The following is an 18,542-nucleotide window of genomic DNA, read 5'->3' as shown; positions in this document are numbered from 1 at the left end:
GGTTGCCTGATTAAAAAAGCCTTGCAAAGGCACGGTAAAGCCACAGCCCAATGGTGACATCTGAGCATTGAGAGCTGAATATCTTCCAGGTTTAATTTTCAAAACCCTCACAGGACAAAAGAAAGCTCTGCTTCCTAGGATGACAGCTACTAATTCCAGCTTGCTCCTAAATTTTGATGGGCAAGGTTGGCATGTTCTGCAGCTCAGCATACAGCTGGAGATCTTCTTCTTGACTCCTCATCCACAAAGTTTGCATGCAAGTTGGCAAGGTCCAGATGGTGACCCAAGACCATCGCTGCATGGCTGAGCACATACCGACTAGGCTGATCTTCACATTTTAGAGCCAATTGTGAAATATATAGAGGAAGCAAATGTCATTGTGTTTGTGCACAGAAGCTGCTGCTTCCTTCCCAGATTTTCTACTCTCCATCGAAAATTTAGTGTATGGCTCTCTGCAGAGACGGGTGAGCCCTTGTCTCGGCTGGATCTTTATGGGAACCTTCAGGTCCAGCAATGTTTTTTTCTACTTCAGACCCATAACATTTGGAGAGTTACAATTCTCAGAGTGAAAAAGCCATATGTGGGCAGCAGTTCCTGAGGATGCGGAGCATGCAGCCTTTCCTCCAAACAGCAGGGCAAGGGAATCTCTGCTGTGGGGTCTGAACTTACAGGAAACTCTATGTGTTGTCAAACATTTCCCTGGTGAATTGTTTAGAAAAGACTAATAAGAGGCTCAGAAGAATATAAAAAAGATTGAAGAACACTTTAAGAAAAGATAATAACCCAAAATTTAAAGGGTGAACCTGAGTGAACAAATGGGCCTCAGTGAAATAGGACAAGACACCTTGAAAACCTCAGCACCTGGCTTTATCTGAGGTGAAGGTTCTTTCCAAGTCCTGTCTTATAAGGGTAAATTGTCCTCAGTTTTTTGTTTTGCTGGATTTTTGTCCCCTTCAAACCAGAGGGAAACCACTGGGAGTTCAATATCTTAGATCTAAACACCACAATCATTGCAGAGAAACTGAGTCACATATAGCTGAAAACTAAAGAAGGCACTTCATTTGGTATCCAAAGAGGAAAGCTACTACTACAATTTTATCAATGGTTTAGATGGAAATCACAGTCCAGCTGGTCACATCTAAGTTACGTGTTCGATTTAGTGTGTAATTGATATAAATGACCCAACATTCCCAAGAACACCACAAGCTCTCTGTGAGTCACTAAAGCCACGCTCACTGCTTACTGCATCTATAACCATCACACGCACTCAGAACAACTGTAAACCCATAAGCCTACTGGCTAAGACTGAGGTGACCATAAACTGCAAAGCACTTCAGAGCTTTTGACAAAACAGATTATCATTTCTAAATCCCATAAGCAGAAACAGGTAGACTTTCTCTGTTGTCACATGAATAGCTTCCAGTGCTGAGATTTACACAGTTCATTACCAACAAGACAGGCAGATACAAACTACTTCCTCGTGACCCAATCGCATGACCTTCACTAGATTATCACTGTAAAGTTTACAAAGTTCATAAACATTATGCCAGTGAATTATGGCTTCATGCTGCTTTCTCTGAAACAGCATGTCTGCTAGAGGGATGGATCTTTGTTTTTCAAGCTCCAAAGGTAGCCCTTATGTTCCAGCACAGAAGCCTTGTGGTGGGTTGACCCCTGGTTGAATGCCAGGTGCCTGCCAAAGCCACTTTATCACTTTCATCCTCAGCTGAAGAAAATATACTGAAAGGCTCATGGGTCAAGACAGGGACAGAAAGAGATCATTCGCCAACTGCCATCATGGGCAAAACATACTTGACTTGGGGAAATTAGTTTAATTTATTACCAATCAAATCAGAGGAAGATGATGAGAAATAACACCAAATTTTAAAACACCCTCCCCCCCGCCCTCTCTTCTTCCCAAGCTTAACTTTACTCCTGAATTCTTTAGCTCCTTCCCCTCCTGGAGCAGCACAGGGGGACGGGGAACGTGGGTCATGGTCAGTTCATCACATGTTGTCTCGGCTGCTCCTTCCTCCTCAGGGGAAGGACTCCTCACACTCTTCCTCTGCTTGAGTATGGGGTCTCTAACACATGCGACACTACTCCATTAACTTCTCCAAAGTGAGTCCTTCCCATGGGCTGCAGTTCTTCATGAACTGCTCCAGTGTGTGTCCCTTCCATGGGGTGCAGTCCTCCAGGAACAGACTGCTCCAGCATGGGCTTCCCATGGGGTCACAGCCTCCTACGGGCATCCACCTATGCCACCATGGGGTCCTCCACAGGCTGCAGGTGGAGACCTGCTCCAACATGGACCTCCGTGGCTGCAGGGGGACAGTCAGCCTTGCCATGGTCTGCACAGGACTCTGCTCCAGTGCCTAGAGCACATCTTCCCCTCCTTTTTCACTGACCTCGGTGTCTGCAGAGTTGTTTATCTCACAAATTCTCACTCCTCTTTCCTGGCTGTAATTGCTGTTGTGCAGCAGCTTTTTCCCCTTAAATATATTATCCAGAGGTGCTACCACTGTTGTTAATGGCCTCAGCCTTGGCCAGCAGTGGGTTCAACGTGGAGCCAGCTGGCATTGGCTGTATCAGATACAGGGAAAGCTTCTACCAGCTTCTAGAAGCCATCTTTGTAGCCCCCCCTGCTACCAAAACTTTGCCACACAAACCCAATACAAAACTGTTGGGGATTTCTGGGCACTTCACAGGTGTTTAATGAGGCTTACACTGTAAGCGTTCTAAACAGCTCTTGTTCACAGAAACCTGAAGCATATCCAGTAAAGCCAATGGAGCCTGAGACACCTTGACAGAAATATTGAGTGGATCAAAATAATCAGCCTGCCCTTTCCTTCTGTCGCAGCTTTGCTGGTGAATACAAGGCACACCTATACACAGAACAGTCTTGTTTTCTTGTTGTTTCCTCTGTCTCGTGGTGTATTTGGGCCTGGCAGTCAAGACTCAATGATACACATCTCTAAGTTTTTAAACATTTAGATCAATTTTATTCTCTTTCATTTTTTTTAATCTAAAAACCTGATTTTCAAGAAAAAAAAGTAGTATGTAATGAAGACATGAAAGCATCGTTTTAAGATGGTATTTAATAGTATTATCCAATGACACTCTTCTCAGAAGATATTTAAGTACCTGAATCTCTTTGAGCACCTGGACGCCCTCAAAAAGGTCTGCATTTGCAAAGTTGTTACGGTTCAACGTTCAATGCTATTCAATAAATAGCATTTCAAAGTCAGGTGAGTTATACATACATGCAGCATTGAATCTGATGTATTTGCCATTTGGCACCTAACAGATATTAATATTCTCAAACATTTTGGACAAGGTTTTCCTAAATATAATAATTAGAATGAAATACTTGTCTAGTTTCTTCAGGAAGTTTTCGGCTTTAAAAAAAGATACCCACAAGGTCCTTCAAAAGCAAATGAGGTATGAAGTAAAGAAACTTGTGTGTGATGCTGTTATTTACAACTGAGAGGAGCAGTGGCTTTCTCACTTTGAAGGATCTATGCTGTTATAAGTGCTTATTCAGATATACTCTACAATTAATATAAACCTTCAAGAGGTAACAATTAATTTCATTTTCACAAATCTTTGCATGTACAAGCATGTGCCTCTGCAAAATTTTACAATCTAAACCAGAATATTTTGGAGTCTAATTCTCTCTTCTCAGCAGGAGCAGTTCTGCTGTTTAGCAGATCTTTTTCAAACTTAAATCTACAAATGTAATTGATCTACAAAGTCTCTTTTGTATCAAAGAACTTTTCTGAGCTGTAAATGCTTGAAGAGTGTTGCTGGTGGTTGCTGCACCCTTCTTCTACTACCCTTCGCTGTTGGTGAAGTTAAGATCATGCTAACACAGGACGATCACCCTGGAAAGAAGCAGGAGGGAGCAGAATCACTGGAGGAAGCACTGTTTTGGACTTTTGCTTCTTCTTAGACTTTACCAGCCAGCCACAGCCAGAGTCCAGCTCCTGGGACAGGAAACCCTTTGGCAGGATCCACTACAGCTGCTCTTTAGAGCATGGTACGAAGCTCTTTTTAACCAATCACTCCTGAAGGCATTTAACTTCCTCACATTCTTATTTACCCAGGCTTTCATTTTTCAGACTAGTTCAGAAAAGGAAAAACAGTTACCCTTCTTTTTCCCTTCCCCTTTCCTCCCTTTCATGCATTTTGAAAATCTGTTTCACTGAAGAAAATAACTGCTATGCTATTTAGGGCTGCATGGCCATGTCAGTGGCACTGGCACCAAGAGCTTTGACTTTCCTACTCCATGCTGTACTGTGCAGCACAGGTTAGGAAGCAAAAGCATTCAGAAATTTGTCTCATAGCATGCCTTTTCTCAGTAAATATTGAATGCAGTGCTAACAAATACTTATGGCTTTGCTCCCAATACTCGACATGCTAATAAATACTTCACCTAGGAGTGACTTCAAGCGTTTTTGAGTGTAGGAAGGCAGTGGCAATTCAGTACTCTCACTTAAAAGATGAAATTATGCTGTCAGAAATATTATCTCTGTGCCAGAAGTAACATGGAAGCTCAATGACAGCAATCCTCATCGTTGCTCTTCTCACTTGTACTGTGCCAATGGGGTCTTGCCTTCATTTTTGTACTCTGAGTTAATTAGCTGTCAAGTTTAACTTGTAGAAACTACTGTGGACAAATTAGTTACTACTGATGTGCTAGCTATCTTCAGGTTAATGGGAAATCCAGAGCTACCAGTCAGAGGGGTAAATATACTGAATGGGAGAGAAATGCAATCCAACAAAATCACAAAGTAGCCTCAACTTTTGGATTTTGAGGCCCTTGCTTGAGAAAACAATAAATAGCCCACTGTAACAGCCAAGGGAGGAGAGAAACAGTGATTCTGTGGTATAACAAACTAAGGAATTGCAAACACAAAGGTGGCTCCTCTTGACAGAACAGAAATTTGATGCAACACTTTGGGTAGTTTAAAATCACCATCTAAATTTTGAGATTTCCTCAAATACTAATATAATGCAGATTTGTTGCTGTTGGGTTTTGTTTGTTTGTTTTCACAGTGGAATCTTAACATTACAGATTTAGCTATCAAATATTGAGTAATAATCATGTGTTTGGGGATGCAGGAGAAACCCTCCCCTTCTCCAAGCTTTTTCTGGTCAACACACCTCAGAGTTATACAGAAGAAGAGGGAATACCCAATTTTAACCTTCAGTGAAAAGTTCTGGGTTGTCAAAAGAAACAGAAACCAGTTTCTGGTACATGTTGACATCAGAGAGGTCACACAGTCCTCAGATGCCGTGCCTGGCAGAAGACAGCTTTCCCTGGCTAGGAAGGCTCTGGGAGATCAGTTGAGCTTGATTTGGACACTTCATGGTCCTACTCTGGTTGAGAAGTCAGAGAATCGCTCTATTATACATATTGTACACACAGGCCTGACCTTTCACTTTTATGTATTACACCAAGTACTATTTAAGTGGTTATTTACACCATGCTGTTCTGCCAGAACAAACTTTCCCATCTACATTCCAAACAAAAAGATCAGCACGCCAGCATCACTTCAAACTAACATTTCTTTGAAAAGGCTTCCTTACGGGAAAGGACTGTGTAAATACCTGATTTACTACTTCCCCATTTTGACTAGTTCTCAGAAGAGGTGCAGTGTCTGCCTGCCATCACCTGCTCTACCTTGCAATTACAGGCAGCTTCATTCTTCTTTTGGTTCCCCAAACTGAGGCATGCTGAAGCAACTTGGATTTTTGAAGTCATCAGGCATATCTCAAAATAAGCTCTCTTCAGATTAGGGTAGAAATTTAGGCACTATACTGGATTGTGCAAACCCACACTGTCCAAGGAAGAAGGAAAGAGCTGCTCTGGGCAAAAAGAATGCTGTCTGCCTCATCTGCAAAAAGTGCCAGGCTTTTTAGAGGAAAAAACAGAGTACAGTGCTTGGTCAGGGAAAGAGGAAGACACCTGGATCTTCCTGACTCTGGACAGCTACAAATGATAAGTATTTCAGCTGAGACCAAACTTACTCTGTTTGCTTTTCAGTCCTACACTTTACTAGAAATTTCTTTTTGGTCTGAGTGATGCTGTAGCAGCCAATGGCTCCAGAAGAGGATGACCAGCTTCAGTCATTTGTCATTTGGCCTCAGCCTCCTGGACACCACGCACTGACTGGTCTTGAGCTAGGAAACAGCATGATCTCTACAACCTTAGAATAACTCGTTGCACTTGAAAATGTGGTTCAATGAATTTTCAGCCATACAGAGAGAAACAGCAGTTGGAAAGCCTTTCTAGCCAGTAGGAGTCATGTTTTACTACAGCAATGTACTAATTTAAAAATACATAAGTTTATTTCAGCAACAGACAGGGAGTGCTACTGCAATGTGAATAAATATATACCAAATAAAAGTCCTATAAAAAACACCAAGAAGTGAAGAAAGCATGCAGCTAGAAAACTCCGAAGCCCTGTTTTCCTGCACCCACACTGTATGTAGGCAATGTTTTTTGTCTATGTTTTTTTAAAACATTTACTATAGTGAGGAAGAATTTTGGAGGGTAGCAAAAACATATTTGTGCACACTTATATACCATGAGACAGCAGCAATGTAAAAAAATGACAAAAGCAGTCAGTGACAAACTAGCACAGAAACAGAGACTGCAGCCACTGTCCCAATCCTTACCTTTCAGAGTTGCCTTCTTAAGTACCTTCATAGCATAAAGCTGACCTGCATCAGATCCTTTGATTTTCCTCACCAGAAATACCTGTAAAAAGTAGACATCTTGTGTAGATCAGTACTGAACTTCCAGTTACAAGCCTTCCTGCATTTGAGAGGGGAATAGATTCAGAAATCCTAGTGAAAACTATTAGCTGAAAGTCGTTTGTATCTATTTCACCTGCAATTGGTTGAACTAGCTCTGGAAAGCTTCATTTTTCAGCCTTTATTCCCTCACAAAGAAACTACGTCCAACATTATTAATTACCCTTACCCATTCAATCAGTATGTGCACATCTCTCCATATTCTGACCAGCTTTACATGAAAAAAGTTATGTCTCATTTGTGCTTAGGAATGTGCAGTGTCTCAAAACTATTACCATCAACTAAATTAAGGTGAAAAAATAATTTGGTTTAATTTATGCTGTAAGCCATGAATGGTGACTAGACGAAGTTGTATTATAACTGAAGCAAAATGTTCATACAGCTGAAAATCTGGTTGTGCATACTTTAAAAAAAAAAAAAAGAAAGAAAAAAAAAGTAAGACTTTTAATTAACAAATAGCTTATTATAATAAAGACAATTTTCGCTGTTGTAATTACCTATGTTACGTCTTCTGACAGTGTAAAAATTTGTCATTGAAATAAAATAAAATTGTATCTAAAATTGTGATCTTTTTTGTCTTACTCTGCAGCTATTTCTTTTCTGCTCCTGAGTGCATCTGAATACTAGAGGGGTAGTGAACAAAGGAATCAGTAATTCAGTTTGGTCTTTATAAGATTTTCAGTATTTTAATAACTGAAAATAAAATAAAGAAAACTTCTAGCTGATTCCTAGGACTCACTCTACTGAGGTCAGAAATACCAGACAACAGTGTCTCTCTTCTATTTCAGCACTTTGCTACTGGACAGAAGCATGAAGAGAAGCCAAATACAAAAAGAAATGTAAGGCCACATATGTAGCATGTACATGTAACGAGATAAATTGTCAAAGCCTAGCTAAAGTAACATAACTAATGAAAGCTTAATTGGATTCCAAAAATCTGTGGCAATGATTGTATTCCTTGCGTGTTCAGGAACCATGCAGCTTTCTTAACTGCCTCCACCCAAAATATAAAAAGACAAAAAAAGAACAGAGGAAGTCTGTTTCTAGCACATTATTTGCAAGTTGAAAGACTCTTCCTCCTGCAAAAAATAATAGCTGTAAAGAGATTATAATTTTCTGAAACAACCCATAAGGAAATGTTTGTAGGGGGGAGAGAAAAACTTTTAACAACTAGCTAGAGAAGCTGAAAAAAGAAAAAAAAAAACCTAAATTATCTGTGAACACCTCAACCAGGGCTCTTACATCTGCACAGCATAACAGCTACAACACTTTTACATTATGATCGGATACCTTTTTGGTGAAACTTTCCTTTCCAAGATGTTTCCTGTGCATAAGAGATATGCACAGTTCCTCAGCTGAGCTGCCCTAACTGGCTGAGCTCTGGCACATATTACTTGTTCCCACCTCCTGTTTCCCAGTTCAATGAACACACAGATATCTCTGGTACTCACAACTGTAGGAACAAATGATGAAATCTGGATGCAACAGGAACACATAAGAATTTCTGCAGTGTTTTTCATTAACTTTCATGGATAAATTAAACTCAGCTGCTCCAGCATTAACAGGAAGTCAACTCATTTAGAAGTTTGACTAGACAGAGAAAAGTTGGGATATTTTTCTATCTAGACTAAGTAAAAGATTTAATTTTTGTGTTACATTGAAAGAAAGAAAGAAGAAAGTCAAAGGCAAGCTTGCCCAAACATTAGATTTTCAGTTGTATTATTCTGTAAAAATGGTTACATCCCAAAAAACCAAACCCTTAAGATTTTAAGCTGTACTGCACATAGAACAGCACAGTATGCTACACCTGCAAAAATATTGGACTGCAGTTCTATAAATATCTGCTGTGTAATCTTGCAAAGCTCGTGATACTCATATTGCAGTAATAAGCAAAATTATCAATTGATGTTACTAGTCACTAGTCAGCTGCTCCCTGTAGCAGAGGATAGAGCACTTGTCTGCATTCCCTCCAAAACAGATGAGTCAAGAACACTGTGTGCTGTTTCAGAGGACATCAAAATAATCATCAAACCAAAAAGAAAACAGAAAAAATGAAAATGCACTGTATTGCAAAATGAAGTTGTCCTGGTTATTCTTAAAGATAAAGTCACATTGTGACCACCAAGTGGTTTTGGAGTGATTACTTGACTGGTTACATCAGCTATACCAGACTAGTTTGCCAGAACAGAACAGGCATGTGGTTGTTCATTTCTCATCATGACTTTCAATTCTCCAGTTTAACAGGCATGCAAATGCCTCAGGTTAGTAACACCTGAACTACCAAAACTCCCTTAGCTGGATAACAGGTACACCACCTAAATCCTAACCTAGAAAGCTGACACCAAAGACATCTTCTCTAATCCTGCAAGAAATTGTTTAGGCCTCAGGTGAACAACTTGAAAACCAACTGGTTTCCACCCCCAGAGATTCATGGATTTGAGTAATTGTCTCACCTACACAAATGCACAAGAAACACAGTGCAGACTTCCCTTCTCTGTGTCTTTTCTGCTCTGGGTAGTTTACTGACCTGTTTCAAATATGATATGGAAAGTGATTTGTAATCACAACCAGCTCCAAACAGATATAATGTCCACACACACATTCTGATCCCCCAAGTGAAATGGGGGGAACGTGTCCCAGAAATCAAATCTCCTTTCGGGATGGTGACAAAGACTAGGCATTTTACTTATAAGATGTTTAAAGTTAGAAGGTCAAATCTGACTCTCAATAATGAAATACATCAGTACAATCTAAACCAGCCAACGAACCATTTCTATACATTTTCTACATGGATATGAAAACTGGCCATTCTATCTCAGTTACTTTTGCAAAAGAGTATTTCTTCACTTACTATTCTCCTTCTTGTATTGAATCATACACTAAATCTATATTTGAGTTGTCTGATTTTTCATGTCTTTAATATTTAAAACTCACATATCATTACTGTACTCTCAAGCAACTCTCTAGATCAAAACTTGGAAGCGAATGCTAACTTTCCTAATTTCTCTCATCTCAGGGAACTTCTAACAGACTTATTTATCAATACAATCCTGGGATAGTCAGGAAGTTGATAAATACTCCCAATATAGCTTCTTTCAGGAATAAAACTAAAGGCCCTGACTCATTGTTAGAATGCTCACTTTTGTGCTGAGTACCTCAGCAGATTTTAGATGTGAGTCAGTTCCTCAGGTCAGCCAGAATGATCCAGCATGGCAGGCTGGGAAATATTTTTTTTAAACCTGACAAAATAATATATCTAAAAGGATAAGGACCTCCATAGAATCATAGAATACTTTGGGTTGGAAGGGTCCAACCCCCCTGCAATGAGCAGGGACCTCTTCAACCAGATCAGGTTGCTCAGAGCCGCATCCAGTTCCACAGGGCTGCTCTCAACCTCTTCATGCTCCAACCTGTATTGATACTGGGGGTTGCCCCAACCCAGGTGTAGGACCTTGCATTTGGCCTTGTTAGACCTCATGAGGTTCACATGGGCCCACTGCTGGAGCTTGTCGAGGTCCCTCTGGATGACATCCCATCCCTTAAGTGTGTCAACTGTACCATTCAGCTTTGTCTCGCCTGCTTGGTTTAAATTAGGCTCACTGTTCCACAGGGTTCAAAGTCTTATATATTTAAACTATGGAAAGAGGTTAAGTCTGAATTAATTCTTTCCTATTTCTCTCTGTCTTTCCTTCCTATTCCTATTTCTATCTAACACACCCTATTGAAGAACTGCCTTTGCGATTAAGAAAAGCCCAGACTTCAGATAAAAATGTTGTTTCTACACAAATTACCTTGTGGTCATAAAGGCAGGTACTTTTTCCACCACTCCTCACCCCTCCCACCATGCTCTAGCCACAATGATTCCTCTCTTCAGCACTAGTATTTGACTCCACAGTCCTCTCAGCAAAACATATGGACCTCTGAGTGTGACTTAAAGAGCAGTCTGGGACTTTGAAATGTGCTTGGGATTCCATCTGTCCTCACCATGAATTGAGCAGCTCAGTTCTTTAAGCCATTACATCTTCCACCCAAGCAGCAGTAGCACACTCACCTCCCTGGTGGATAGGTCAGAAAAAGGGAGTGGGGGGGTCTAATTTTATAAAGTGATGCTTACTAATGCTCACTTGTGCTCATTAGCCCAGGTTCAGAGCCATGAGCGCTGCTTCCTAAGCTGTTTTATATAGAGGAATCCAGCTAAAAGACAAAAGTGTAATTAAAATAAAGACAGAAGGGGCTTAGGCCTGCTTATCTGCCTTTACAATATAATTTATATGTGGACAATGTTACCAGTGTAAATGAACTCAGAAAAAGGACATGACATTTTCGATGTTGCTCTAGGTGATTAGATGACATTAAAAATTACCTTTCCATATGAACCTTGTCCTAATACTTTCAGCAGCTCAAACTGAGAAGGATCTGCTTTTTCAAAACCTTCTTTCACATGATGACTAATGTCTATTTCCTTCACGATACCTTCTTCCTGCAAAGGAAACAAAACCAAAATTCCCAAATTAGAGCTGTTATCCAAAGGAAACATGTTGCTTATTAAAATCTCATCTTCTGTGATGCTACACATCATGTACACAATCATGAATGAAATTTTTAAAACAGAAACAACTGCTTGTCCAAATATTCCATGTGCCTGTTACTGGCTGGGGAGGGTAATATCAGGACATCCAGGCCTGCAGATTCTGTTTATTGAGCCTCAAGACATGACTAGGTAAAGACAATATACAAGCTGAAACACAGAAATACACTGCAGAGCTCAGTGTGCCTATCAGAGACCTTGTGAGCAGAGTGACAGGTACTCAAATCCGTACTATAGTGGCTCCAGAACACTTCTCTCCACATACTGTCTCATTCTCCCTCAAAGCATAATTTAAATCCATCTTAAAAAGCTCCCTTAGTTTTAAGCAGTGATCCTTCTCATAAGCAGGCAATAAAAAGATGGCATTGCTAAAAGTGGCTCTCCCTATTTACCTCAAAGAATGGGAAGTTACTACCTGTAACCTTCTAAATAGAGAACAAATTAAGGGTCTAGATCTGAAAAAGGAGTGTTGGTAGAAGGAAGAATGACACACACTTCCTTGCTTGCAGGAATTAGCTTTAAACACTTCATTTTTTCCAGGTTCTTTTGTTAAAATATTTCCATTGCACATTCTTCCAAGACACCCCTTGAACCAGGACTTTTCTCTCACAAGCTGTAATATATGGCATTTTGTTTAGTTGTTTGTTTTATGTTACTCTGGCATGTTCCTCTAAAAGGAGAGTGACTGGATCATGTGAGACCCAGAGGGAGAACACAAAGTTTGCAGCAACCCAGAAAGCCATCGGGCTGAAAAGAAACCTGCAAGAAAGCATCTGCTCTTCAAGAACATAGCAGTGAAGAAAGATAATATTTACTTGCCCTTTTATTTCTGTAGTGTTTTTACACCTAAATTTGAGCTTTTTTTTTTCTACTCAAACTACTTGTTCTGACTTCTCTACAACTAAAATGAGGACTTTCAGTAAAAAAACCTTTTTGTTTCATCTCCCTAAAGTACGAGAATTTCTTATGCAGGAACAGGTTTGAGTATTTTTGCATCCAACAGAAATAATTGGGATCTCAGAAACATCTGTTCTAAATGGAATTTTGCTGCAACTGCCATTTTTCCCTCAGAAAATATGTTGACAAAACCTGGAAGTATATTATTTGTATATCATTCTTAAAAATTAATGTGATGAAAATAGAAATGACATCCTAAAAAGAAGGTGCATTCACAGAAACATTTGGCCAAACCGCATTCATTTACTTAGGAAGAATAAACTGGATTCCTTTCTCCTCCATAAAAATTGTTGCCACTTTCTACCAGTTGTCATTTTTCCTATGCATGGCTAACATTACCCCGATTGCTCTCTATACTGTAGCTCCATCCCTTCTCTTTCCTATCCTGCCTCTTTACACCCATGTGCTTCGGAACAGGGACTATGTCCTCTTCTTGGTTTAAAAAGTTTCCTCTACTTTGTGAATGCTTCCAAAATAATGGAAAATAATAATCATCTGACAACAGCTCATTCTCCTCATCCTTCTTCTTCTAATTTAAGGTTTGCCTGAAAGGAAATGCTCAAAACCAATGATCAGTTTGCACAGAGATATTCACAGGTTTTCAAAGTATATAGCTGCCAGGATCACTCCTCTTGTTTTTCTGGCTTTAATTGCTGTGAGACACAGAGTATCTTTCTGATATTGAAAACATACTTTTTTTTTTTCTTTTCATTTTTTTCTACCTGACAGAAACAAGAGTAAAGTGATACAAGTTCAATACACTGCATTAGCTGTTTTCTGAGGAAACCAGGAATAACCCACATGCTGTTATCAAAGGCTTGACCAAGTTCTGAAGTGATGAACTTTCATACTGAGGGACACACATCTCTGTGTAAACTGCCTGTAGCAGAGAGACTTGCACACTGGTGACAACATTAGTCTGAGCTCAGCCTGCACTGTCACACCACAGCTTAGCTAAAGTACCTGGACTGCATGTCCCACCACCCATCTTGTTCAGTGGTTACTCACTAAGGCTAAAAATGACTCCCCATGGAGTCAGGTTCCTGCCAAATTTTACAATGTATTTGGTGAACAAAGCTCTGCAAAAGAAGAAACTTACCGCAATTTTATATACAGCAGATATGTCCCTCAGATTTACTTCTCCCTTGAGCTGACACCTCAATCTCAAAAACTGTGGATGACATCTGCCACCTTAAGTCAACAGTAAAATCCTTTTTAATTCAGTTGGGTTTTATTTCAGCCTGAACCATGGAATCATTTCAGCTACATTTGCAAGCTGAAATGATGAGTGAATTTCAATTTATCCATTCATACTAGTCTTTGAAGTCACAGGCCTACAACCTTAAGCATCTTTCTCACTGTATAATTAAATTTAATATAACATCTTTAGGTTAATGGAATGTGTTCAGCTACAGGAATATATTGGAAGTATTAAAGTGATAATTCAGCTTGCTGGAAGAATGCTTAAAAAATGCTAGCCTTCCCAGAGAATAGCATAATTAATTCATAACTTGCAATAAAAACAACACTTTAATTACATGCATCTTCAATTAAAATCTCAGGAAAATATTAGGTAAAAAGAATGGGACTAAATAAAAGGCCTAGGAGTGTTTATCAGAGAAGCACACCATTTAAAGCTGGAAAAACATTTTTAGATTATGTGACTTCATAAAAATATAAAAATGTTGGTTAGAAGGGGCTTCTAGGGGTCATATAATCCAACACTCCTACCCAAAACATCACCAACACTTGGTCAGGCCAATTGGGTTTTGTCCCTGTGGTTCTCAGTGTCTCAAACAATGAGGTTCGAGCTACTTCCTACAAAAGATGATTCCCTTTCGATTTGCCCAGCTCAGAAATGCCCACAGTAATGTTGAGCTGCCTGCTCCATGGGTCCTTAGAAGGAAGCAGGATATTTTTCTAGGAAGACAGGATTTCCTGTGGATTTCCTGTGGTCTCCTCACTAGAAAGAAATAGCAATGCAGCACTGAAGAAAAGCATGTCAGACAGCTCTTTTTTACCGATTGCCACTACAGTGGCCTTGTGAACAAAGAGGTAGACAGCATTTTAAGCTGGTATGACAAACCAATTCTCCACTGGGGCAAAAAGCCAGACTGTCAGTACTTGAGACTGAAGATGGACACAGCCCCTAAAAGGAAATACACACTAATGTGTTCGCACATATCCACCCATTTTTCTTGCACATATTTCTATATTCTCTTTACTTATTTTGTTGCATGAATTCTGGAATTACTTCTGTTTGTTTGCTTTACATTACTAGAAAAACAAAACAAAAAACACCCTAAAAAATGACCAAAACAGTTTTACAGTTCCCTTTTAATATTCTTCCTTATTTGACATTTTTCTGTATCATTTATATCTTTTGAAATTTCCCTGTTTTAAACTAACATGGAATGTGGCATTTTTCTCAAGTACTGATGATCAGAGTGAAACACAAACTATCAGTGCATATGCATCTACCTACTATATTTGCTCTGAGCTGGGATTTTTTTCACTGGTCCAGCAAGTGCAGCATATCTGCATTAGCAATCTGCATAACGACAACAAAACTGAGGCAAGAGATTCACAACAGAGATGAAGCCTGCACACTGAATAAGCTGTTTTGATGGAGACGATTTCACTCTGGGAAAAACCATGAGCCAACTTCCAAAATGCTTTTGATCAGTGAAGCTGGTGGAGCCAAAAATGAGTGTTCCACAGTTTGGTCTTGCAACAGCTGCACACAGCAGCCCAGGCTCTTGCTCCCTGCTCACTTGGCCTGATGCTGCATATAGCAGGGGTGCTTGACTTGATGAAGTTTAATCTTTCGTGAACTTATCTAAATATTTATGTTTGCACAAAAAGCATCATCCTGTGACAAAAGTGAGATGGATGTTCTTGGTGGGCTGAAGAAAGCACGTGGTCAAGCAGCACAGACTAGGGGAGGGAGGGCAGTGAACTGGAATACACCATGAAAAAAGCAATGGAGAGTTCTTCTCTGTACTGATACAAGAGCGAGCTGGTACATATGCAATGCAATATAGCCTGATGCTATATTGCATTGTTCACTTAAAGGCTTTCCCTCCAGCCCTCCAAGTTGGAAGAAGTTTTGGACATACAAATAACCCAGTATTTGAACGGAAAGGCAATTTCGATCTCCTTTCCTTTGGGAAATAGGAGAACAGAGGCTCTATTCTTACCCTATGACTGTGGATGGCACAGACACATCTGTTTTGGTGCTTCCTAGAGGCAGCTGCTCCCTGTGGCACTGATCTCACCTCAGTTTCAAGATGTCCTCACACAGATTTTGGGAGCGACAGATGCACTAATGGTCCACGGCTGCCCAAGAGCAGCCACGGAAAACTCTTCCAACTGCAGCGATACTTCCCAACTCACTGTCATGTGTCTGACCAGAATCGGAAAGTGTAAGAGTATAGACCTAGGAATGGGGTATCAGCTATACAGCTGCTCCACAGCCTCTCAGCAAACATTACGGAAATACTATTTCCTAAAAAAATGAGAAGAATAAACCCTTTTGCAGCCTGGTCTGGCTCCTCCCCAACAGGTTTGTGAAGGAGCAGAGCTAAGGTCATCCTCAAATCCAGAGACTGCCCTATTTATGCCTAATATATTTCAATCACATGCAAAAACTTTCCTCATCAAGACTTCCTGAAAGGATCTGAAACATCTGGAGAGGGCGTCATTCCAGAATCAGCTACTTTTAGCAACGGACAATTTTATGCAACCATATCACATGTTCAAAAAGTTATGGCGCTAACGTAAGATGATTGTTTTTTTATTCCTTGCCTGGCTATCTGTTCACTAGCACAGGATCAAGATTGCCATGCAGGTATGGCCATAAGGAAGGGTAAACTTCATTTTCCAATAAAATTATATGCAGTTTTGATATGCAAGTTCTCCGGTATTCACATTTGTTGGGCTTTCATCCTTTAGAGATTTAGGTCAATGAAGAAATGAATGAAAATGTGGCAAGAGGAAATAATAAATAGTTGCAACTCTAAAGAGAATTTATTTTTGTTTGAGAGAATCGTTATTCATCTATAGCATATGCTCAAGATATAGACCTTATTTTGTTACCAGTCTCTCCATTTGGCAGGTTATCACCTAATATAAACACAAATTGCAACTATTTAACTTTCAAGTATCACAGACAGCACAACATTGCAAAATAACACGGTTCATTAGGAAAGCATGTTTAAAACTCCAATATGGGAATAGTTAGTACAGGATATGTCTGATAAAAATGAGGCCACATTTCCACCTCTGTTTCACAGGTTTTTATCTGTTCAACCCATAGGAGAGTAACTTTTGTCAAGATATAATAGGCTATTCAAATGTTGCCTAGCACAGGAAATGAATTGCTGGCCTGTGTTCTGTTCTTTGAGGATAAGCATCCACATTAAAAAAAAACAAAAAAGGAAAAAAAAAGTATAGCAGCATTTTCATTAGCCTCTTCCCAAGCCAGTCTCCAGCAGCCGGAATAAAACCTTTCATTTTAAATGGTTTGTAATCCAAGTTCTGGCTTCTGTTGTGGTCTAGATAGATGTAAGCTAAGCAATAATACCTTAAATGGGTCTGGTTCTTTTGTCCTCTACTGTCAAATTATCATTTGCTTTAGCAACAACAGATTGGACTTACTGAGCCCTTATAGAAGTATGTGGAACTGGACATTGTACCAGGTCTGTATTTGGCCTTCAAGCATAAGGTCACCTACCTTCTCAGAAGGTCATATATAGGTAAACAATACCAAAAAAATTTTAGCAAGGTTGGGATTTATTTCCCAGACCTTTCACAAATGTGAACAAGTGTTATCACACTACTGGAAAACAAAAACCTTAAAGTATTTTCTGTAGAGTGCAACATTATCCGTCTCTCATAAAGGCACCAGACATATTTCCAAAGAGAAAACATATTACAGGATTTTGCAGCTCTGGTAAGTGAGGCATTATTTCTACTTCCTTTCAACCTGAAAAATAAGGATAGTTGCTTTTTATTATCTTGTGGGAGTAGTGCAAGAATTAATAGAGAAAAAAAAAAAGTGAAATTGTCTCATGCTGCTGTAATGGACAGACAAAACACCTGAAGTGCATCTGGTAACACATAATTCAGATGGCCTAAAACTGGATTCTCCTTGAGCTCAGATTGAGGCATCTTGTTTTTGAATACTGGCGCTCTTTATCTGATGACTATAGTGTCTTTACAGGCTCCGCGTCTGACTAGGACAAATACATAAATATGACTGAAGATGCATGAGGAGAACTACCTTCCTATTCAAAGTCCAGATATACATGGTGCAGAGGGAGAGACCAATTCTCGCTCTAACTTCCAACACTGGACTGAAATTGTTAGCCAGGGTAACTAATTTTTTGTGTTAATTCTGGTACAAACTGCAAAGGTTTATGTGGAATGGTGAGTAGAAAGAGTTTATAAAAACCCCTATTGAAGCAAGGGGTTAAAAAAAGCAGAACAAAAACAGAACCATCTGATCACAAAAAAATACAAACAGTTGGCCAGCCTTACTCATACAGCAGCTCTCTACAAATATTCAAATACATTTGTGAACTTTAACAGAAACAGTCTCAAAATGAGTCACACCATTAAAGGACAACAAACTCAGTTATATTACTCCGAGCTATAATAAATGAGAGCAGGAACATTTTCATCAACATCCTACTTGGCATGGTTTACAGGTGTGCCTTTAGCCTTTATATCTCTAAAGAGCTGTAAGGTCCAGTACTGACTGATTGTTTCTGCTGGTAAACAGGCAGCAGAACACTTGCTGCTCATTCACCAAGGAAGCAACTGCAACTAAATCTGGATCCAGTGCCTAGAAGAAATTGTTGTTACTCCTAGAAAGATAAGTGCTCTTGTTTCCTATGTCACCACTAACCAAGGTTTTGAAGGTTACATGTAATAGTAGAGGACAGCATACATCAACACATTTTTAAAAAAGAAAACCCAACAATCACTTTATAGAGAAGGCTTTTTATTTTTACCCTCCACTACAGCTTAAATCCTGCTCCCAGGTCAGTGATCTGTCCTGCATGCTCAGGTCTGAACTACTCACAAATCCTCTGTGAGAGTCTTGGGTGGCTCCTGGTGGAGACTCTTCCAGGGGTGCCACCAACTCCCACCTCTGCAGCCTGCTCACCAG

At 39.8% G+C, this 18,542-nt stretch overlaps 1 protein-coding gene across 5 annotated transcripts in view; it reads right to left on the bottom strand.

The window, feature by feature from the left end:
* Positions 1-18,542, bottom strand: part of RPS6KA2 (ribosomal protein S6 kinase A2) — a 290,506-nt gene that overhangs the window by 86,616 nt on the left and 185,348 nt on the right. For all 5 annotated transcript variants that reach the window (XM_071806355.1, XM_071806356.1, XM_071806357.1 and 2 more), the window contains 2 exons: positions 11,186-11,302; positions 6,685-6,766 (listed from right to left, as the gene is read on the bottom strand). In XM_071806355.1, coding sequence (XP_071662456.1) covers positions 6,685-6,766; positions 11,186-11,302 — 199 coding nt within the window. The remainder of the gene's footprint in view (positions 1-6,684; positions 6,767-11,185; positions 11,303-18,542) is intronic.

The sequence above is a fragment of the Patagioenas fasciata genome, chromosome 3 (assembly GCF_037038585.1).
Source record: "Patagioenas fasciata isolate bPatFas1 chromosome 3, bPatFas1.hap1, whole genome shotgun sequence".
Lineage (NCBI taxonomy): Eukaryota > Metazoa > Chordata > Aves > Columbiformes > Columbidae > Patagioenas > Patagioenas fasciata.
The sequence above is the reverse complement of the archived record's forward strand: the minus strand, read 5'-3'. Positions and strand labels throughout refer to the sequence as shown.